Here is a 24,586-nt window from a genome sequence, read left to right on the forward strand (position 1 = left end):
CTTCATTCTATCTCGAATTTTGACTACAAGCTCGGCAGTCTCTTCAATCACATCCGGACCTATCTCTCTTCTTTTACCAACCTCGTCCCAATGAATAGGAGATCTACATTTTCTTCCATAAAGTGCCTCAAAAGGAGCCATCCCAATTGATGATTAATAGCTATTATTGTAGGTGAACTCTACTAGAGGTAATTTCGGTTCCCAAATTCCTTGGAAATCGATCACAAAAGCTCGCAGTAGATCTTCTAAAATTTGAATAACTATTTCGGACTGACCATCAGTTTGAGGATAGAATGTGGTACTAAATAATAACTTGGTCCCCATCACCGTATGCAGAATCTTCCAAAAAGATGACGTAAATCTCGGATCTCTGTCAGAAACAATAGAAACAGGAATCCCATGCAGACGAACTATCTCTCGAATATATAACTCTGCGTACTGAATCATGGCGAATGTCGTCTTAATCGGTAGAAAATGCGCTGATTTCGTAAGACGATCAACTATCACTTATATAGTATTGAATCCCTTAATAGTCTTCGGCAATTCCAAAACAAAGTCCATCGTAATATTTTCCCATTTCCACTCGGGAAAAGGAAGTGGCTTAAACTTTCCCGCTGGCCTTTGATGCTCTGCTTTGACTTGTTGACATGTCAAACACTCGGTCACAAAACGCAGAATGTCCTTAATACCTGGCCACCAATATAATGATTGCATATCCTTGTACATCTTCGTGCTTCCCGGATGAATGGAATATGGTGTGTCATGAGCTTCCTTCATAATGAGATCCCTCAAAGAACCGTCACTAGGAACCCATAAACGATCTCGATAGTTGACTATACCATCAAGATCGGAATATAATTTCCGGCCCTTGGCTTCATCTCTAGCTCTCCACTTTTGCAATTGCTCATCAGTAGACTGTCTCTCGTGGATTCTATCTCTCAAAGTCAATTGTACTGATAATGTGGCAAGATTAAGGGTCTCGTCCCTAGCAAATACTATAAGCTCAAACAACTGTATCTCGGACTGCAACGGTCTTTGGAGTGATAATTGAGTGAGAACTGCTGCTTTTCGACTCAATACGTATGCCACTACATTAGCTTTCCCCGGATGATAGCTAATCTCACAGTCGTAGTCCTTCACTAACTCAAGCCATCTATGCTGTCTCATATTCAATTCTTTTTGGGTGAAGAAGTATTTCAAACTTTTATGATCAGTGAATATCTTGCACTTCTCCCCATATAAGTAATGTCTCCAAATCTTCAATGCAAAAACTACCGCTGCAAGCTCAATATCATGCGTAGGGTAGTTTTTCTTGTAAATTTTCAACTGTCTTGATGCATAGGCTATAACTCGGTCATTTTTCATCAGAACTGCACCCAACCCAAGTTTAGAAGCGTCAGTATATAGGACAACCTAAGAAACAGCGAATCTCGGTGACGCTATTCGGTACTGGCCACTCTCTCACTGCCTCGACTTTACTTGAGTCGACTTCAACGCCATCACTAGAAATGATGTGGCCTAAGAAAACCACTCTATCAAGCCAAAACTCGCACTTGCTGAATTTTGCATACAATTTTCTATCTTGCAGCACTTGCAGTGCTGTCTTCAAATGACGACTATGCTCCTCTTTGCTCTTGGAATAGATCAAAATATCATCAATGAACACAATCACGAATTTATCTAGATACGACTGAAATACGCGATTCATGAGATCCATGAAGATCGCTGTCGCATTAGTCAGGCCGAATGGCATGACCATAAATTCATAATGCCCTTAACGAGTTCTGAACGTTGTCTCATGAACATCTGCCTCTTTCACTTTTAACTGATGGTATCCAGAACGAAGATCAATCTTCGAGAATATCGATGCTCCTTGCAACTAATCAAATAAATATTCAATTCTTGATAGTGGATACTTATTCTTGATAGTGATTCTATTCAGCTCTCGATAATCAATGCAGAGTCGCATACTACCATATTTCTTCTTCACAAATAATATCGGGGCGTCCCATGGAGAATAACTAGAGCGAATAAAACCCTTGTCTAGCAATTCTTGGATTTGATCTTTTAATTCTTTCATTTCGGCAAGTGCTAAACGATAAGGTGCTTTAGATATAGGAACATTGCCCTACAGTAACTCAATAGAAAACTCCACCTCACGATCGGGTGGGATACCAGAAACGTCTTCGGGAAAGACACTAGAAAAGTCTCTGACAATATCAACATCCTCCAACTTCCGACTGATAGGAGCATGTACGGTAGTGACACATGCTAGAAAAGCTTGGCATCTACGTCTCATAAGCTTCCTAGCACACAGACAAGAGATAATGTGCGGCATTTGCTTGTTTCTCACCGCCTCAAATACAAAAGATTTACCACTTGACGGTCGAATAGACACTGATCGCTGACGAAAATCAATCGAAGCTCCGTTCGCTGATAACCAATCCATACCGAGTATGATATCAAATTCAGGCATAGGGAGTACAATAAGATCTGCTCGAACCACATCTTTGAATAAATGAAGCTCCAGATTCTTGACAAATTTAAACGTGATCATTTGATCACCGTAAGGAATAGAAACTTTGAAACCCAAACCCATATCTTCAGGAATAATATTCAGTCGTTTGATGAAGGTTTCAGATATGAAAGAATGTGTAGCTCCTGAATCTAGCAGTGCAGAGGTAGCTACACCTTAAATGGTAATCCTCCATGCGGCGAAAATGTCTTGTAAATCTTTTCGTGTTGAAGCTTAAGGAATTTCTATCATTAATTTTCCAAAGATATGTGAAGATTATGTGCTGAACTTAAGCATTTTTTGAAAAATTACATTTTAGCTCTTCAATTTTTCAAAATTTGCATTTTAGTCCCCGAAATATTTGAATAATTGCAATTTGATCCTTATATTTTCGAAAATTCACATTTTGGTCCCTTAAATTCCGAAAATTGCATTTTTGATCCTTAAGAATTTGGTAATTTAATTTAAGTCCCTAAAATTTTCGAAAATTGCACTTAATCCCTTTAACTTTTAGAAAATCTCAATTAGGTCCCTTAACTTTTGGGAATTGCACTTTAGACCCTCAAAAATTTCGAATCCTTATTCAAACCTTTAGTTATGATTTTTTAAAAATTTTTGACCATAAAATTTTTTATTTGGAATTATTTCATCCTTTACATAAATTAAGGCTCAAAATCAATTCCAATTCTATGGTTTCTAAAATCATATCTTAATTTCCAACTAAGGTAGAGCATGCAACCTAATTTTCTACTAGGTTAGTCTTGTTCCCAATTCAATTCTAATAACCAATTTAATATCTCACGCAATAAAGGCAATATAAAAATGTTAAATTACTAGGTTACCCGTGATAAGAGTCGTGTCTGGTTGCTTTTCCGCTTCCTCTGCATTCATAACATATGCTCGCCCCATAGTTGGTGAATTCTTCTTCGGGCAATCAGCAGCCTTGTGCTCTTCCTCCTTGCATATGAAACACTTAGTAGTACCCCACACGCACGGTCCATAATATATTCGATTGCACTTCTTGCATGGTAGCCCTTCAGCAGGCTTCAGTGCTCCTTGTTGTGGTGGCTTATGTGGTCCTTGCTTCTTGGCTTGACCTTAAGGATTTTGCGGCCCTTGAGGTCTAGCAGGACCCATAAATGGCTTCTTGTTTGGCTGATTATTATTTTGGTGTTGCTGTCTCTTGCGCTGCAACTCAAACTCAATGTCTTTTAAAGATTTCTCAGACTGAAATGCATAAGTAGCAGCAGTAGCATAATCCAAAGGACGCATCATCATCACGTTGTTTCGTATGGTAGGTCGTAGGCCATCCATGAAGTGTATAAGCTTCTTTGCAGCATCCCTCGCAATAAGGGGTACAAAGTGACAACCCCTATCAAAATTTTTCACAAATTCAGCAACAGAAGCGTCTCCCTGACGGAGAGTCATAAATTCTCTCTTCAATCGCCCTCTAACATCCGCAGTAAAATATTTCTCGTAGAATATCTCCTCGAATCGAGCCCAAGTAAGTGTAGCAAGTTTAACACCATGCTCGGATCCTTCCCACCATAAAGAAGCGTCATCCCCAAACATGTAAGTGGTACACCTCACATGGTCAGCATCTCCCATATTCAGATAACGAAAGTGCACCTCGAGTGCACGAATCCATGCCTCAGTAGCAAAGGGGTCGGTAGTGTCAGAAAATTCCTTCGGCCCTAGCCTCCGGAACTAATCATACACGTCATGCTGTGGCCTAAGTGCCATCTGTAACTGCTGCTCGAAGAAACGAGCCATCCCCTCTAGTGTGCGAGTAGCAGCATTCCCATTAGGAGGCGGGGGTGCATTAACATTATGATACTCAGTGGTCTTTGTCTGTCTATCAATAAGGGCGCATCTAGGAGGCATTATATCTGAATGTTTTCCAAATTCTAACGTAACCAACATGCATTTAAATCTAAGTTTTCTAATCATGCAGCATATCCTTATTCATTTTTGCAATTTTAAACATATAAAACATACGCTTCCATATAAATTATTAAGCATGTGAAATAAACATATTATTCATGTAATTATGCATGTAACAACATATAAATCATATAAAGCATGTAAACTTACAAATTTGAGGCTTGACGGCTGAGCTTCCTGGCACTGATGGTGGCACAACCCTTTGCAGAACCATTGCTCTGATACCAACTGAAACGTTTGCTATTCGTTTTACTTAAAAAGTACTAGAATTTTTTTTAACTTACATTTAATCGGCCGAAACATACCTTGTACACAAAAACATTTTGACACCATTTTAAAATAAAACCAACCAACTAATATTTGAAAAATCAAAGGAATAGTTCAAATCGTAAAATCGTCAAACGTTTTACCAAACTTATAAAGCAATAATTTGAAAAGTATAACCCCTCTCAAAAACCACTCAAAGCATAAATAAAAGTTGTAAAATCTTTTAACATAAATCATAAACCTAAAATCATAAGTGCGGAAAATAGAAGCGCTGGCCCTCGGGTCATGTGCACCTTCAGTCCAGTCAGTTCAACCATCAAGACCTCCATTAACATTATTATCATAATCACCTGCATCAATCACACCTAGTGAGTCTAAAGACTCAACACACCATAATCTTGATAACAACATAATACGTATATATATCACATAAAACAGTGAAAAATACTTGTACTTAAAATAACATTTTCATAATAATGCATAAACTTTAAACACAAACATTTTCATTAATATTTTCATATCAACATATTCATATTCATATTCATGTTCGTTGAATTCAGATCGTGGTTGTGACTCGTATTCATATTGGACTATGGATCTGAAACGTCTGCCTTTCTTTTTCTTAAAATGTGCTAGAAATTTTTTTTAATACCTCCCTAGCATCGGCCGAACCACAAAAATTACATAAAATATTATGGACAGCATTTTAAAATAAACACAACCAACTATATATTTGAGAAATACAGCCTATACCATAATCTCTCAAAAATCACTCAAAAGCATAAATAAAAAGTCGTAAAAATCTTTAACATAAATCATAAACATAATTGCGGAAAGCTAGAAGCGCTGGTCCTCGGGTCGTGTGCACCTTCAGTCAAGTCAGGTCAACCATCGAGACCTCTCATAACATTAATATCATAAACACCTGCATCAATCACACCTAGTGAGTCTAAAGACTCAACACGTCATACTCTTGATAAAAAGTAATACGTATAAAACCACAAGCAACAGTGAAAAATACTTGTACTTAAAATATCGTTTTCATGAAGATGCATAAACTTTAAAAATGAACATTTTCGTAAACCTTTTTACGATGCATGAACTTTAAATAAAAACATTTTCATAATGATGTATCAACTTTAAACATAAACATTTTCATGACATGCATAGCGTAAACCTCAACTTTTCCTTTTTTCTCATTTCATAACATAAATCCTTTTATCATGATCATAAACATTTTTCCTTTCCTTTTCCTTTGTTGAATTCAGATTGTTAATTGTGACTTTCCTCAAACCTCAAATAGTCGATGGATCCATCTACATGTAACCACAGTACTGGGCGATGGGGGACACCAGCAACACTCTCACCGGTTAACTGGGGCCCTGGCCTATCCTCTATCGAATAGAAATACGATCGTCGAGGCTCTCTCGGGGACCTTCTCCCATAGATGGGCTCCCTCTGGGGCCTTTTCCCACGCACGGGTTCCCTCTGGGGCCTTCTCCCGAAAATGGGCTCTCTCTGGGGCCTTCTCCCCTCACGATATTCTCATTCTTACCTCAAAACTCATATCCTCAATGGTAACAATGGAAATACGATCGTCGGGCTCCCACTGGGATCATAACCCTCATGATATCTCCAATGTAATCATGTAATAGTCACAATTACTTCACTTCCTTCAACGTTTCTTCTTCTCACCACTTTATAAAAATCATGCATTTAATATCCTTTTCTTTTTAAAAACAAGCATGCAACATATCTTTTAACGTTATCGTTTCCTCATAAAAATCCATAATCGTTTAAAATAAACATTTGAACGTATTAAAAATCCATAAACATTTAAAATGACATTTTAACCTCAAAACATTTAAAATAACATTTTGACATATTAAATCGAAAACATAAAAAATTACCTAAACATTTAAAATATCATTTTAACATATAAAATTTCATAAACATCCATAACTATAGAAAATAATCATATTAGCACATAAAACAGCATTCAAGGCACTGCCATGAAATTTACTAATTTCTAGGTGTAAAAAGACCGTTTTACCCCTGGACGTAAAATTCCACGTTTTTGACTTTTTCTTAATTTCATTGACTCTAACATGTCCCAAATAATTATTTAAGCTTACATGAATTTTTCCCATAATTTTATTTGGCCTAAATTGATGATTTTTAAATTAATCTTTAAATGTGACATATTAATGCGTTTTAATATCGAATTAACCCAAAACTTAATATAAAATTCCCAAATAAAAAACTTAGACTTTTAATAATTATTTAAGCTTAAATATAATTTTTCATAATTTTATAAAGCATAAAACTAGGCTTTTAAATTAACTCGTTAATTAGCGTTTCGTGCGGCGATTAAATCCCCAATAAATCCAAAACTCATTATTTTGATCCCAAATTTTAGACATAACATTTTTAAGATTTATTCTACCCTTACAAGTCATGAGCCACGCCCGTGGACCCATGGATTCAATTTTTTGCCTTTTAATTTTTGTTTTTGACACACTAATAAACCCACCGAGCCATCTCTCAATTTTCTCGAGCCACGCCCGAGCCACCTTGAGCCAAAACTTAGCCAACCCATCTAGGGACCCTACTGACCAAGCCCAGCCCAAAGAACATGACCCTAACCCGCTCAAAAAGCCTACTGATCTTGACCCAATTCTGCATTATCCTAGAACTCACGCCTATAGATTCCTAGTGACACTAAGACACCTCCAGTCGAGCCACCATCGAGCCCAGCACACTCTGAACTTACCTGGACCAAGACCATACCCTGCCCAGACCAGCCCAAGCCCCTGGACCTCACGCCCGAGCCACCTGAACAGCACAACAGCCTCGCGCGTTTGTGATGCTTCCCTCACGATTTCCACTTCCAGCTGAGCCAGCACCAAACCCAGCCACACCAAGCCCTGGCCCGACCCCTGCCCATCTCCCTTGGACCCTAACAGACCACTCTGGCTCGCCACCAGGCCAGCCGCAAGCCCCTTAGCCGTGACTCTCCTGCTCGCGCATGGGGAAGAGTCCCAACTCCCATGGACTCTTCCCTAGCGTTTTCCCTCGACCCTAGCCGCCCTAGGACCCTGCCTAGCCTTCGAATCTGACCTCGGCCAAGCCCCCAACCAGCCCTGGCCAGCCCCTAGACCCCATGCAAAGAAGACGAGCCACCTGAATACACACAACTTACGTTTCCATGTCCTGGCTATTCCCACGTTTTCCAGCTTTGGTATAACAGGTTGTGCAGCATGTTTCGTGTTTTCTAAGGCCTCTAAATTTGTGTAAAACTATCCCTTTTCAATTCTTAATCATGGCAGCCCCTTATATAAATGTAAATCATGATTTTTTGGATCAAATTACATGTTTTTAAAACCATATAATATGCATATACGAAAATAATAAGGTTGTGCCTTGTTTTTCATGCAAAACAATTTTAAATAATTACTATGGTGTGAAAGATGAGAAAAAGAACAAATATGACGTGTCTTTGCGTTTTAAACGCACAATTTCTCGTTGACGATTACGAAGAACAAGGCAAGAACCTTGGCTTGAATTCCTTGAGCTTTACATGATTTTTCCTCTTCAAAGTGGTGTGTGTTGTGTCGTGTGTTCGAGAAGATTTTGGGTGTGTCAAAATTCTGAAAATTGAGGCGTGTAGGTGTTGTGTGGAGTTTGGGTTGTCATTCATATTATATACAAATAAATTCCTTAATCAAGATTAGGCCTATTAAGCTCACAATTTAGGCCCATTAATTTTAATTAGGATTTAATTAAAATATTAAAATAGTTTTGTTGAAATAAGTTTGTGAATTTATTAGCCGGGTTGCCAAAACGCTCGCGTTTTTGTTAAAAATCCAACACCGATAAAAATTACGTCCCGGCGTATAAAATCACCTCAAAACTCTTTATTTTCAAAAATACTAAAAAACATCACCCTTAATTTAAATAATTAAAAACAATTATTTAATAAAAACATTTTCTATTTTGCGGCCCTCGGTCTCTGTTCCTCGATCGCAACTCGAATAACCTTTAAAAAATACATTTTTATGCAACCATGTAGAAAAGTATATTTTTAAACATGTCAACATGCACAACATAATTATTTTATGCAATTAAAACATTTAATTAAAATACAAGAGAATTTAATAATTGCATGCATGTAGTCCGCGTGGTCCTTTAAATTTTCGGGGCGTTACAGGATCCATCTTCATATAACCACAGTACTGAGCGGCGGGGACATCAACGACACTCTCACCGTCAGCTGAGCCTTGGCCAACGTATTAACATATTATCGTATTCGTATCAATGGAAATACGATCGTCGGGCTCCCACTGAGACCTTCACCCTCACGATCACATCATGGTATGTATTTTTATGCTATTTGCATGACATAATATAGATATATCGAAACGAACGAATTATACATGAATTTGCATGAATATATAAGATTTTCATCTTTTATTTCTCACGTTTTGACATGTTTCGAAAGGGGTGCCTAGATCGAGAGCTATAGGACTCAAATCGTGGCTAGCAGGTGGTCTTCGAAGGTTAAGATCAGATCGAGATTTGGTTGGGTGATGGTGCGATCGGGTTTTCCTTATTCTAGGGCATGTGATGGCTTGATCGGGTATTGTGTGAGGTGCTGCGGTGCAAGGGATGTGGATCAAGTCTTGGTGGGTCGAGACGTGGCCTATAATGGCTTAAGCACAGCTGGTTGTGGCTAGGAGTAGATCGAAAGGGGTAGACATGGTTAGGGCTCGTTTGTGGCGTTCGGGTGAAACTGGCTCGACAACGTGAATGGGTCTAGGGACCACGGTTAGGTCCATCCAAGAGGGTCCAAAGGTGGGATAGGAAGGGTTGGTTCGAGCCTGGTCTGGGCTGGTTGAGCGTGGTGTAGAGTTTGGCTTCGACGTTGTTTGGGGTTTCTGGCCGTACAGCGTTGCTCATCAAACGCTACAGCGCTTGAGCTTCGGCTCTTGTAGCGCTGCATCTCTGGTGCTTGACTCCTAGGCGCTCACCAAGTGCCGCAGCTCTACACAGCCAGCGCCTAGGCGCTATTCCTGTACTCGAGGGTCGGAGATTTTAGTAGACATGATACATCTTGGGTATTAATATGTCAATATGTCCAAGGTTATTGATGGTTTATTTGGGTCATACAGTGTTTGATTAGGAGTTGTTGAACTATGGTTTAAGTTTGGTTAAGTTCGGTTTAAAATCGGGGATCCGGTCTAAGTTTTAAGCGAATTATAGAAGTTAAAGTTTGAGCTCGAGTTTACGTCTAAGAAATGGTTATAAATATGTTTTGAGGTGTTTTATTAAGTTTGGTTGGCTCCGGGTCGAGTTAGCAGTCCTGACAGTGCCATGATAACTGAAAATGCATGTTTAAAATGTATATGTTAATTATGAATTTGAATTTTTATGAAAATGCTGATAAATATGTTGCATACTTGTTTCTAAGAAAATGTATGTATATGCATGAGTTTTACAAGTGATGAATACGATGACATATTTTTGAAGGAGGTGAGTTGGATGTGACTAACACAAACATGTAAGACCAAGGCTCAGTGGATAAGTAAAACTGTCGCTGATGTCCCTGCCATCGGGTGCCGTGGTTATACGTAGATGGATCCATCGACCTAGAACTGATACGAAAGTCACAACTAATAATCTGAATTCAATAAGAAAAAATGAACACATATGTGATGATATGATGAGACATGCTTTGAATATGTTATGTTATTTTTAAGTTTACGCTTTTGAAGATCATGAAACATACTTTAATCACAGTACTTTTCACTGTTGCATGATATGTATATCTACTTGTTTTTACAGTTCAGGTTTGTTGAGTCTTTAGACTCACTAGGTGTGATTGATGCAGGTGATCATGAGGATGTGAAGATTGGATGCGCTGAAGACTGAGTAGGCGGAGCTGGAGATGCACATGATAACCCGAAGACCTTGCATTCTTCCGCATATTATGATCATGAGTCATGGGTGTAAACAATATTTTAAATGTTTTTGTATCTTTTTATATGTTGATGATATTGACAGATGTTGAGTTCTTTTAAAACAATAGACTACGAGATTTGGTTGCATTTTTTAGTTTTGATAACAACTGCAGTTATTTTATTGAGTTGTTGGATGGTAGTTTATAATGCTTGTTTCGTAATTTTCATGAACGTATGTGTATGGGTGGTTTCGGTCATAGCTTTACTTATTTTTTTTTTTAAATTTCTAGTAGGATTTTAGTAATAGACGTTACATATATAATGATGATAAATGAAAACAAATTGATAATATAATGATTTATAAAAGAAAACTTGTTGTGCTAAGTAAGACACAATTTATCTCCTAAATTCTTTTCCTTTTTGATAAGATTTTGCATAAGAGTTTTGCCTTTCTAAAATATTAAGTTTCTTAAACTCTAAATTCGATATTTAATGTTTAAAAGAATTTGTTTCCTAATGAAAAACTACTCTCGTTGTCTTGTAAGAATCTATTAAATAATCCTATTAAGATCAACACAAGTCTATATACATTGAAAAATAATTGCTGCACCAAAAAGAAAAGAAGCAAGACGAGCGAGATACAAAAGAACATAGAGAGAATTTTCTGAAGAAACTCACAAGGACGAAGCATGACTGTTTTACTATGTTGTCGTGACATGTTGGAGACATTTGAAGACAACATTCGTACAAAATTCTGATTGAAGAATTGTTTTGTTGATCCGAATTTTGGCAACATAGATTTACATTCTTGTGTTTTATTATTTTTAGTATTGATATTTTAGGATGCAATTTACTTCATTGACTTGTTAAGAAAGATGTTTTTTCGATTCTTCATTTGTATTGGTTGGTAAACTCGATTTCTTTTCTAGTAATTATTTTGTCACGAGGCATAACACAAGTGTGTCCATTTATGCATAATTATCTATGTGTTACTTTTAATTAAAATTAATTATTTGTGTGTTATATTATTCTGTTGCATGTTGTCACAAAGTATTACAATATTGCGAACAACATTTATATCTAATACATACAATTCTTACCATTAAGTTAAACAACATACATATACTTGGTATCAGAGTCAACTCTTGATGTTAATAAGTGAGATTCTGGCTATTTATGTTTAACAAGTAAAATTCAATGGATGTATCACTTGCCAACGCTACACTACGACAACCTGTCTTGGACGGATCCAATTACGCTATTTGGAAAGTCAAAATAAGATTCTACATCAAGTCCATAGATGAAAGAGCATGACAACAAGTTGTCAATGGTTGGACTCCACGAAAAAGAGCTGATGAAGATGGTGACATTCTTATCAGACCAGAAAGATAATACTTGATATAAACATATTCAGTCTGATTACCAACTGCATTTCCGCTAAGGATGCATAGGAAATCCTTCAAAAACTGAAACATCCCTTACTTTTAACTTTAAAATTTAAATAAATACTAGGTAATTTTTTTTTATTTATAAACATTTTCCTCTAACTTCAAACCATCTAACATAAGAACCAATAATTTAAAAACTCAAATGCATAAAAATCCAAAAATAGTCAACCAAAAAATTGTACGTCAATTTTAAAATAATCTGAACACTAAACTTCAAAATAAAGCATAAAATCTCTAATAAAATAATCCTCAAAATATTTACTTTAAAACTTTAAATCTTAAGCTAATGCGGAAAATAAAAGTCCATCGAGAGTGTACTGCCGGACCTGATCCACTCAAGCGTTAGCGCCTCCCTCAAATCATAACTGCGTATGACCATTCGAACCTAGTGAGTCTAATGACTTAGCATGTTCTAACCATACGTAACAAATAATACATATACGTGTACATGCAACTTTAAAATAAATCTTTGACTAAAATAAGCTGGCGTAAAAGCTCGAAATCATATATCATATCATAAATCATTAAATCGTAAAGCTTTTCATCATCGTATATCATTTTGAGTGAAGTTTGATTCTTGAAAGTGACTATCATATATCATATCATCATGGTCGACTGATCAGTCTAGCTATACCAAGTAACAGGGGGCAGGGTGTCAACGACTCTCGTCACTGGGCCGTGGCCAAATATGGAAATACGATCGTCGGGCTCCTTCTGAGGTCTTTTCTTGTAAACGGGCTCTCTCTGAGGTCTTTTCCCTCACGATATCCCCATTAAAGCTTTGGTGTCACAGTCAATTCACGTCTTTCAAAATATTTTCCCTTTCTTTTTATTTATAAAATATCATGTCCTTCAAAAATAGCATTTTTCGGAAAAAATCGTACATCCTTTGCATATATCATAAAAATATCATATTTTTATCATAAACATTTTAAAATATCATTTAACTTATATTATGATTCTTTGGGACACTGCCAGACCTTTCGAACTACCTGGGACGTAAAACGACCATTTTACCCTGAACTCCAAACTTCCCGATTTTTTCGATTTTTTCTTACTTTTCCTGACTCGAGCTTATCCCATAGTATTATATGAACTTAAATTTGACTTCTAATATTATTATTAAACGTAAACCTGAGCCTTTCGATTTAATGACTTAATAACTAAACCGTGAAACGTTTTAAACCCGAATAAATTCAAAACTTAATATTTTCATCCCAAATTCTAAACATAAGATGTTCATCCCTAAACTACCCTAGTGAACCACGAACCAACCCCCATGAACTATGTTTTGAGCCCATACTCTTCTCCTAGTCAAAACCAAACCCTAAAACTTCCTAGAACCCCTTGGCCACTCCATGGCCTGAACCATCGTCGGACCAGACCCTAACCACGGCGCACCAGACCCTAGCCTACCCCTCCTGAACCGTCACAGCCCTTGAACCATGCCTAGCCGTGCACCGTAGCCCTCTCATTCCTCAGCCGCGCACAGCCCGCGTGATCTACCCCGGTTCACATCTTACATCGGTGGCCACCCTTCCAGCCCCTCAAGGGCTCTTCCTTGCCTCTTGCCTAAGCCATGCACAGTGCCCTGGCCGAGCCCTGGTGCGGGTCCTCCCTAGCCGTCCCATGCGCACAACAAGCCCTAAAACCTCCATGAAAACCCTAAGCGCTAGCCTCCCGACTACAGGCATTCCAGCCTTTGTTCCACCCTTAAACGACCCTTTTTCTGTCCTTTAAACATCTTATATTGGCAGTGTACCCATTAGAATCCATAAAACGTCTCATATATGTGTATAAACGTCAAAACTTTGAAAAATATCATCCAACCGTCAAACAATTTGATCAATATAATTTTTGTGCTTTAAAACATAAATCATGCATAATATGATTTGAATGGGGCATAAAAGAAATTTTAGAAGCGTGCCTTTGCGTTTAGAAAGCTCGAATATTCAACTATAGGCGTGGGTTGCGAAGAGAAGCGAACGAGCAATGAACGACCTTGGACATTGCTCTCAAATTTTCAAAAGTTGTGTGTGGCCAACTAGGAGTCTATAGAAGCCTAGGATTTGATTTTATAATTTAGTGTTTTAGTTGATAAAGAGTCTAGAGTTTAGAGTTTTTAGGACTCTAGCTTTAAAAATAATTAAGCCCATTAATTATAGGTAAATTAGGCCCAATAAGATCCAATTAAATATAAAATAAAATTTTACAAAAATCGTTTTAAAAAATAATAACTTTCCATAAAAGTCATTTTTTTACTAAAACAAGTTTCTTGGATAAAATAAGGTTTGACTCATCAAATAATTTTAGACTCCAGAATTTTTAGAAAATTTTAATCCTATTAAATCATTTTATCATGCCTTGAAAATATTTATCGCAAAATATTTTCTTCTTGGTCGTCCACGGTCTCCTTTCCCTAGCCTAATATCGAATATCTGGACAAAATCCTTAATTTTATGAAATCAAGCAATTTTAAACATTTTATCATATAAAGTATATCATTTAAGCATTTATAATCAATTAAATATAATAAATAAGCAATTTGCATGCATGCGGTTTACGTGGATCCCCTGAGAATTTTCCTAGGGTGCGTGTGAGTGAGGACATAAGCACGCTGGAAAGACTCGTCTTGGTACAGTGAGGACAGTCGTCGAATCTGGGGCATTACAGTTGGTATCAGAGCCGACCTCTCCTAGTATGGTGTGGTTCGGGGACGAACCAAGCGGAAGCTGGTGGGCATGTGAGGCCCGGGGCCGAAGAGGGCGGGGGGTTGATCTCCGTTGCCATGAGGTTGCACGGACAATGAGCGACTCCTGGCAGGCTTCTAGGCGGAGGGAACATGAATAAACCGATCTTACACCGGAAGGAGAGGGATTTCGAAACTGTTCAGGTATGGGACTGTACAGTTGAAGAGGGCTTAAAAGATTTGATATATACTACTCATATCAAGAAGGTGCATCTTCTTTTCGGTAGCTCATTACATAAGAACTCTAAAGTTAAGCGTGCTTGACTTGGGACAATTCTGGGATGGGTGACCCCCTGGGAATTTTCCTAGGGTGCGTGTGAGTGAGGACATAAGCACGCTAGAAAGACACGTCTTGGTACAGTGAGGACAATCGTCGAATCTGGGGCATTACAGCTAACCTCTAAATTTGAAACTTTGTGGATGGAAGAACTGAGACAACTACTAAGTATGATCGTTGCTTGAGTAAGTTAGCCAATGAAGCGTTCAACCTTGGTGATCTAATTTCAAATAAAAGATTGGTCAGCAAAGTATTATGATCACTTCCGGATAGCTTCAATATCAAGATTTGTCCAATTGATAAAACGCGATATACAACTCAGCTCACACTAGATGACTTGATCAGTTCCTATCGTACTTTTGAGATGAACATGGACTTACAAAAGAAGGACAAAGATAATGCTATTGCTTTACAAGTTTTTAATGATTCTTACAACGATCTTCTTCAATTGTCAGAAGAAGTCAATGAGTCGGGCCTTTGTGAATACTCTATCTCATTAATAACGAAGAAATTTGGAGATTATTTGAAAAAGAATAAATACAAAATGTGAGGATTCGGAATTTCAAAGCAAATCATGTAAGCAATAACAGTCGAAATTAAACTCAAAACTTTAAACTTAACTATAAACTCAAACTATAAACTTAAAATTTCAGCTAACACGGCTCGAGGGAGTAACTTAAAAGCTCGATGATTAACTCAAAAGGGATCTACGCCATAAGAAACTGTAACAATCGAAGAGTCATCACCGGAGGAGTAAAACCCCAGCTCATGAACCCAATATTTTAGCTCAAGGAAGCTCACCCCTTATCATCCCAAAAGAACCAAAAATGGAGCTAGGATAAGAGCTAAAGGACTAGAAAAATTTAATACGCAAGAGATGACCTTGAGTTAACCAAATGACCCTTGAGTTTGGATAAAGTTTGAATACTTGGAGGCCACTTGGACCATCATTCTTGGGCACTTGGAGGGTCACAATTTTGGCTGAATGAAGGGCATTTCAAAAGCCATTTTCAGCCTAAAAATACCTCACTAAGCCTCCCACAATTTCACTCCAAATTCTCCCCATAAACACCTAAAATTTCGGCCTTTTTCTCATCAAAACAAGATGCCATATTTGGTCCATTCAAGCAGTATTTAGGCAACATTTCAAGGCCATATCCAGTGCTGTCTAAACCATTCTCAGCTCCCGTCCAAGTTTTGATAAGTTCGGCTAAGCTTCGCTCGAGTTTCGACCAAGTTTGAACCGCACGTCTGAACCAACTATAATTGGGTTTTTGCTATGTATTCCTTTGTATTTAAAAATTTGTGCAAGTATATCATGACATACTTGTATGTGTGTCCAACTATTTGTTTCGAAAATTCTGATAATATATTTTAAAATCTCGATCGATGTATGTTATGTGTCTTCTGTACTCGATGTTCTTTGATTCTGCTGAGTCCTATCGTAATTGTGATAAGTATTGTTTGATGAATTTGACTTTGTCATACACTGTTATGATTCGAGTTGGATATGGAACAACGATTGTAAATTCTGTCTGGCCCCCATCAGTGGGTATAAAACTGAGTTCTGGCTCTCATCAGTGAGTATAAAACTGTGTTCTGGCCTCAACCCTTATAGGACTAACATATGGGGGACAATTTGAACATGGATGACGAGATGAATAACAGTGTTCCGTTTGTTCCATTCTGTTATGTTTTGAATTGTTTTGATAATCTCTGTTCTACATTTCGACTCTGATTTGGTTAATGTTCTGATATGATAAGTCGATATAATAAGTTTTGAAAATTTGTTTTAAAATTATCATTATATGTATCTGTGGTAATCGATCGGCCCCCACTTGCTGAGTGTTTCCCAAAGCACTCACCCTTACATCTCTCCCCAGATAAGACTGAGGAACAATTGAATGATGAAGAGCAGGAAAAGTTATGGGGTTGATGATTGCATCAAGAGATCTAGGATCAAGACTTTTTATTTCTTTTGTAATTCGCTTCTGTAAAGACAATATTTATTATGAGAAAGACTGGTTTTTGGCTATTTGCTATGATGCTTATTTGTTTTCATGAAAATTGTTAAACAATGCCGGATGTCACCGACGCCTCGGTACTGGGGTGTGACATTTAAGTGGTATCAGAGATGACAGGTTCATAATCCTGCTGTGATTTTGATAGACAAAATTTGAAGTCAAATTTTGGTGAAAGCCTAGTGCATTCCTACTTGTAACAAACTTTCATCCTTTCCATAATTTTCTTCGAGAAACTCAAATTCTATCTCCTTCAATTGCTCTGCAAATTCCTATTATTGATAATTCCACGGAATCTTTGTTGCAATTCGAATTTTTGTATCTTTCTATCTTTTATTTCTGAAATTTTTCACCTCAATTTATTCTAGGAAATGACTGCTCCACGAACTCGTGCTCAAGTTGCCCTTCGCATGCGACAGCTCACCATTGACAATCAAGCTAGGGAAATTGCGACTCTAAAGGTTCAAGTAACTAGGGAGAAACAAGAAAAACAAGAACTTATAGAAATCAAGAACCTACTCCAGATTGATGTGGAGCGACTCACCCATCACCTAGACTTGGCCGAAAGCCAACTTATTTTGGTCCCTACAGATTTAGTCCGTATCGAGCGCCTAGATACCTTGAACCGGGAGTTACTAGAGAGAGTTGAGACTGAGAGAGATCGTGCTACTCGTGCTCGTCATCATCACGAAGAAATCACTAACAAGCAAGAACGATACATCTCTAAGCTCATAGCGCCATGGATAGGCTCCAAGATCAGAATAATTATTTGCATCTCGTGGTGGAGAACATGGAAGGGGAGGAGGAAGTACCTATGGATGTGGTCGACGATGATAGTGACGATGGAGACATGATAGACTAGGCTAGACTAGTATTATGGTTGTAATAAAAATATGCTTTGAAAAACAATAAGTGTAATAACTTATTTCTAAATAAAAACTATTATTATCGCATTTACAAATTAAAATCGATGAGTATTTTATAAATTTGTCAATCAAATTAATTTTTTTTAACTTTTATAGAAAAACAAACATGGACCCCCGAATCATTATAACCGAACTCCAAAAACAACTCCAAGCAAAGGAAGCAAAAATTGAAACATTGAAGACAAGAAATGATAAACTCGAGAGAGATAACTACCAACTAGATGGAAATAATATATGCATGGATAATGACCTCTTTGAGTCACGTGAAGAAGTTACGAGAAGACGTCAGACGCTATGCCGCCTACCATCGTGAATCAGAACGGCAACACGAGATCACCAAACGAAAGTTGGACGAAGCGCAAGATAAGATTTTAAAGCTCCAGATTCGGGATGACATTCATCTCAAAACACGCCTCCGCCTTGAAGAACAAATTGAAGAACATGAAGTCAATGAGGACGTAAACCAATCCACAATTCAGCATCTACAAGAGGAAGTGGAAACATTGACGAATTACAACACTCTTTTGGAACTTCACATTCATCAATTACAAAATGATATGATCAATATTGAAGACCTCATGGGCGGACTAGAAGAAAACCAAGAAGGAACTTCTATGGAAGAAGAAATTGACGAAGCTGTAGGGGATGGTGATGTACTAGACGAGTAGGATGATCCCTAGGATAAGCATTGATTGTATTTAGGTCAATCACTTTTGTTACTAAAAGACTGATTGTATGCATTTTAAAAAATTTAAAGAAAATATTTCTTTGATTATGTATTATTACCAAACAACTCAAATAAAATATATGTTTATTTGAAATGGCGGGGAGACCACCCAGAAACAACCGTAACCCATGTAGCGCCAATCAAAAACGAAAATGAGAATTCACTACCACCACCAAGGGTAAGTCTTAGCCAAGAGGATATGATGACAATAGCTACTATAGTAGCTGCAACACTACAAGGAATTGTGAACCCAAACGCTAACGCCATTCAGCCACCACCAGAACCACAACTCCATGGCATTAAGTATCACTACGAATCCCTTCGAAGGAACCGGTTCCCAACCTTTGATGAAAATCCTGATCCAGAAGTCGGTCATAACTGGCTTAAGAATTTTGAAACCCAAATTCATTTGCTGGAAATACATGAAGAACTTAGAGTTGAAGTAATGACACCGTTTCTTGAAGATCAGGCATGATAGTGGTGGGAAACGGTATCACCATCCTTGACTGAGGTTGAGCTGATCACATGACAAATCTTCAGAAGAGAATTTTTGAAGAAATACAACACAACATAATTTCGTCTACAGAAGTTGAGTGAGTTTGAAGGTTTTAAGCAAACATCAGACATGACAGTTGAAACGTCTTCTAATTTAAAATGTGGAAATATANGTGAGAAACATGCAATTTAAAAATTAATCACAAACGATTGACAAAGAAAATATTGTAATGTAAAAATTGCCAACTCGGCCCTCAATCATGCATGAATAAAACAAAACAAGTAAAATCCTGAAAGTCAATAGCGTAACATAAAGAAAAACGTGTAAAACTGATCATATATGCTCAAAACTCATAAAAACGTGATGTGCGGAAAAGTGTGATCCTCGGGTCATGCTCGCACATCCAGCCCTGCCTATTCAGAGTTCGGCACCTCCAGTCTCCTCGTCTAAATGCTCACCTACCTCAAACACGCCTAGTAAGTCTAAAGACTCAACACACCTGGACCGTTAATAGCAAATTCATATACATAGGACATAGAAGTGAAAAATACTGTAAACAACATACATTTCATGAACTTAAAATCATGAGTGTAAACGTATCGTATAAAATCATACCCTGTCAAAACATGTCTCATCATATCATCATAGACGTATACATTTTCTTTTAATTGAATTCAGTTCATTAGTTGTGATTTTCATATCAGCTCTATTCGATGAATCCATCTATAAACCGTGGTCGCGGGGACATCAGCGACAACAACATCCGTCCACTGAGCCTTGGCCTCAGCTCATAATATCTCATATAATCATGTTAGTCACAACCGAATCTCATCTTTCAAAACGTGTCATCATGTTCACCACTTAATGAAAACATGCATAAACGTAAATTTTCCTTGAAACCAAGCATGTACCGTAATTTTCGTAATTACATAAAAATCATATACATGATGCATAAACATTTAAAAACATGATAAATATATGCTCAGGGCGCTGCCAGGACTAAAATCTCACCCCGAGTGCAAAATGACCATTTTGCCAATGGAAACCCAAAATGACCATTTTACCCCCGGACCTCTAAATTTTGACCCGAAGCTTACCAAACTCCTTAAAACATCTCAAAACATAATAAAAGTGTTTCTTAGACGTAAACTCGAGTCCGTTTCAAAACTTAACCGATTCGTTTTAAAATTTGCATCGTGACTCTCCTGGACGTCCTCTACCACTGCCCTTAGCCCTATGCCCGCAGCAAACAAGAACCACAAGACGCTAGCTCTAACCACCCGCGCGACCCTAACTCACGGATACTCCTCCAAACTTCCTTCCACTCGAGACCAGCCTTACACGAGTTTCTCCAGGGCGTGTCTCAGACCCAACAAGGTTTGCCCCATGTCCCTAGCATGCCCCATGCATCGGCACCCTCATACAATTCCCGATCTATCCAACATAAACGCACAAAAGCTTAAAAACGATATGCCCATTGCCTAACCGTGCTTTGACATGATCTTCAGCCTCCTTTCCTCATAAAACTCGACACCTACAGACCCTTAGCGACACAATTCATCAGCCCCTTTGCAGCAAATCATAAAAAACGTGAGTACAACAATGAAAATTTTCATGTCGAAACTTCAAAAAAAAGGCACACACCATATGGATCGAAAGATTTACATGAATTTACACACAATTTTGTATAATATTGGTGTGAATGATGTGCAAATGAAGAAATATGCGTGCCTTTACGAATCTATGCAAGAAAACTTGAAGGAATGCGCGTCGGGGTGGCACCGGGGAAGCGGAGATGATCTTTTCTTGAATGGGAGAGCGTGGCCGAGGGTTGCTGGTGATACTCACGTGAAAGCTACTGCTAGGAGGGGTGTGGGCATCTGATGTGATTAGGTTTAGATTTAGGGATGCTTAGGGTAGTGATTAAATAATAATCATACTACTAATGGGCCCTAAATTGGTAATCAAAAGGATTAAAATGATTGATTTGGAGCCAATTAAGCTAAAAAATAAGCCCATCAAGCCCAAATACACTTTTGAAAAATATTTTGTTTAGGTTCGTTCTTGAAAATATTGCCCGAGCCCTCAAAAGGCCATCGTTTCGATAAAATTTACATACCGATTAAAAATATTCTCCGACAGTTAAAAATACCCAACAAAGCCCAATTCTTGAAAATTACACTTAAAAAACCTTATATTAACAAATAAAAATTAAACATGTAATTAAAATAATTTTCCTGATAATTCCCCGGTCTTCGTTCCTCGATCGAGCGCGAAATACATCTGGAAACCCTAATGCGTAAACTTTTAAAATAATCATGAAATGAATCCCATCATGCAATAATTATGTATATAATGCATAAAAATAATTAAACACATAATTTAAATAAAACCCTAGATTACATGCATTCAAGTTACGTAATTTAATTTCTTGGACCTTACAAAAGTGATGGAGTACACATCAAAGTTCAATGATTTTGGAACCTATGCTCCAACCATCATGTCGGAAGAAACCCTGAAAATGCACCGTTTTAAGAAAGAGCTGAACAGCCGAATTCAATCTGCTATGGCTGTATTCAGACCGAACAATTTTGCGGACTTAATGGGCACGACGATGAGTGCAGAAACAGACATCAAGCGTTGCGAAGAGGAGAGCAAAAACAAGAGGCCATTTAGTAGCCAGTCTGCTCAAAGTGGCCCCAAATTCAAGCAGCCAAACCATTCAAGTGGTCCCTCAAATGGAACCTTTACCAATGCCGTCAACAAGGAAGGAAAATGGTGTTATGCTTGTCGGCAGAATCATATCGGAGAATGTTATAGAAAGACGGGAGCTTGCTTCAAATGTAGAAAATTGGGACATCGGATTAAAGAGTGTCCTGAGAACAAATATAAAGGGACTGGACCAAAAAAACCAAATGGAAACAAGACTAACGCTCGAATGTATGCTATAACTCTAGAAGAAGAGGATAACACCAATGATGTGGTGGCAGGTACGGTTTTACTCAATGAAATGCCTGCTTATGTCTTGTTTGATTGTGGTGCTACTCACTCGTTCGTGTCTAGAAAATTTGCTAATAAGCTAAAACTTGAGCATGAAACTCTTAGTGAACCATTAAGAGTTGCAATACCTGCTAGTAAAACAATTGAAACCCAAAAGGTATACTGGAACTGTAAAATTCGCATAAGTAAACAGATCTTTGAGGCAGAATTGATTCAACTCAATATGATTGGGTTCGACATCATTCTCGGCATGGACTAGTTAGATAAAAACCATGCCATGGTACACTGTCAAAAGAAAAATATCAAACTTCAGACTCCAAATCCAAAGGAAATCATATATCGTGGAAAGTCCTAGGAACGGAAATCTCTTCTATCTGCATCACAAACCTGAAGGCCATAAAATGCGGTGAAGAAATTTACCTTGCAATGATCAGCGAAGTCAGAGAATAAGCTGTGCCAAAACTGGAGGATATTCCAGTCGTTCAAGAATTTCCAGACTTTTTTCTCGAGGAATTGTCGGGTGCAATACCCGACAGAGAAGTGAAATTTTAAATTAACTTGATCCCTAATGCTGCACCGATTTCAAAGACACCATACCGAATGGCTCCATCAGAACTTTAAAGGAGCAACTTCAGGATTATTGGATAAGAAACAAATCCGACCTAGTGCATCTTTGTGGGGAGTCCCAGTATTGTTCGTAAAGAAGAAGGATGGAAGCATGAGACTATGTATTGACTATAGAGAGTTGAATAAGATCACAAGAAAAAATAAGTACCCTCTCCCTAGAATAGATGATCTTTTCGATCAGCTAAAAGGAGCCAAGATATTTTCGAAACTCGATTTAAGATAAGGCTATCATCAATTGAATGTCAAAGCTGAGGATATACCTAAAATAGCTTTTAGAACAAGATATGGACATTATGAGTTCGTGGTGATGCCTTTTGGTATAACAAATGCTCCTGCAGCATTAATGGATCTCATGAACCGGGTATTCAAGCTATACCTTGATAAGTTTGTGGTAGTTTTCATAGATGATATCCTTGTGCACTCGCCAAGTGAGGAAGACCACCGGGAACATCTGCATCTCACTGTTAGAGTAGATCCCCGTAGAGCCAAGTGTTGGCCGAGGGTTCATGTTGAAACTCTATGTATAAACAATCTTTATATTTGAAATTATTTTTTTGGCACATCTTTATCTGTATACCCATGCTAATTGTATAGATAAAGTCCTTGAATATTCAAATAGTAGAAAGGATATGAGATGCTCATATGATGAGTATCATGAAACTCATATTTGGAATACTGTATATTCTAAACAGTTCTTAGTCGATTCAGCCGCCGTTAAGAAGGATAAAAGCCACTCGAGTTTGATACTAGTATCTACGATGTGAGTACCATGTTTCATTGGTAGGGGACATTGTGATGTCCGAGCATGCAGATAGATGCTCCTTGTAGAGTGCACTGAACAACCCTCCATAAAGGACTTTTCAAATGGTTCTCACTTATCAAGTGGCAACGTCCTAGTTTATGGTTGTACACCATTAGTCCTTATGACTCGGGACAACATTGAGATTCTATATGCTAGCACTGCACTTTGACTTGTTTATCGACTCTCATGGGGTCATCAGGTGGCAAGGTTGGGTGTTTTGTCGAAACATATAGGAGTCGATGCATTGTAGTCGGGGATTCACTGCTTACCTTCGGGTATGGATATCCTATGTGATATCATGTGTATGTAGTTTGAAATATCTGATCAGAGTGTTGGTAGTAGTTAAGAAAAGGGTTTCTTAGATTACATCATCGATGCAACTATGACATGACGGATAATATCGATTCTTTGGCAACTCCCGATATACCAATAGTTTTAGAATCTGTAGAACCTGTTAAATCAGACTACGTATAAGCCATGCATAATTTCCAGTATTTTAAATTAAAAATGATTTCTTTATTATTTAAAGCATTTTTAAATTTGATAGTCATGATTATTTATTTTAAATCGCATAAGTTTAGTTTTATCTTTTCAGTTAAATAAGTGAGGCCGGACTGGAGTTGGAGTATGAAGATAAAATTTAATATTAAGAAAACATTCTTAGAATTTATTTAAGATAAATAATAAGTTGTTCTAATATAAAAGAATGTTTAAGAACCTATTTAATTAACTTTAGATAAGTAGTAAATAAATTCTTTATATCCAATAATTGAATTAAAAGCCTAAAATAAAATATGTGACCAATTGAGATAAGTTAACCTAGGCTT

The 24,586-nt window shown here is 37.6% G+C and overlaps 1 protein-coding gene across 1 annotated transcript; it reads left to right on the forward strand.

Annotated features, from left to right (window-relative positions):
• Positions 1-21,779: 21,779 nt before the first annotated feature.
• LOC140971162 (uncharacterized) lies at positions 21,780-22,589 on the forward strand. The gene has a single exon (XM_073433269.1). It carries the CDS (start codon positions 21,780-21,782, stop codon positions 22,587-22,589), a length of 810 nt encoding a protein of 269 aa, XP_073289370.1.
• The last annotated feature ends 1,997 nt before the right edge of the window (positions 22,590-24,586 follow it).

This window comes from Primulina huaijiensis, chromosome 1 (assembly GCF_012295235.1).
Source record: "Primulina huaijiensis isolate GDHJ02 chromosome 1, ASM1229523v2, whole genome shotgun sequence".
In the NCBI taxonomy this organism is placed as follows: Eukaryota; Viridiplantae; Streptophyta; class Magnoliopsida; order Lamiales; family Gesneriaceae; genus Primulina; species Primulina huaijiensis.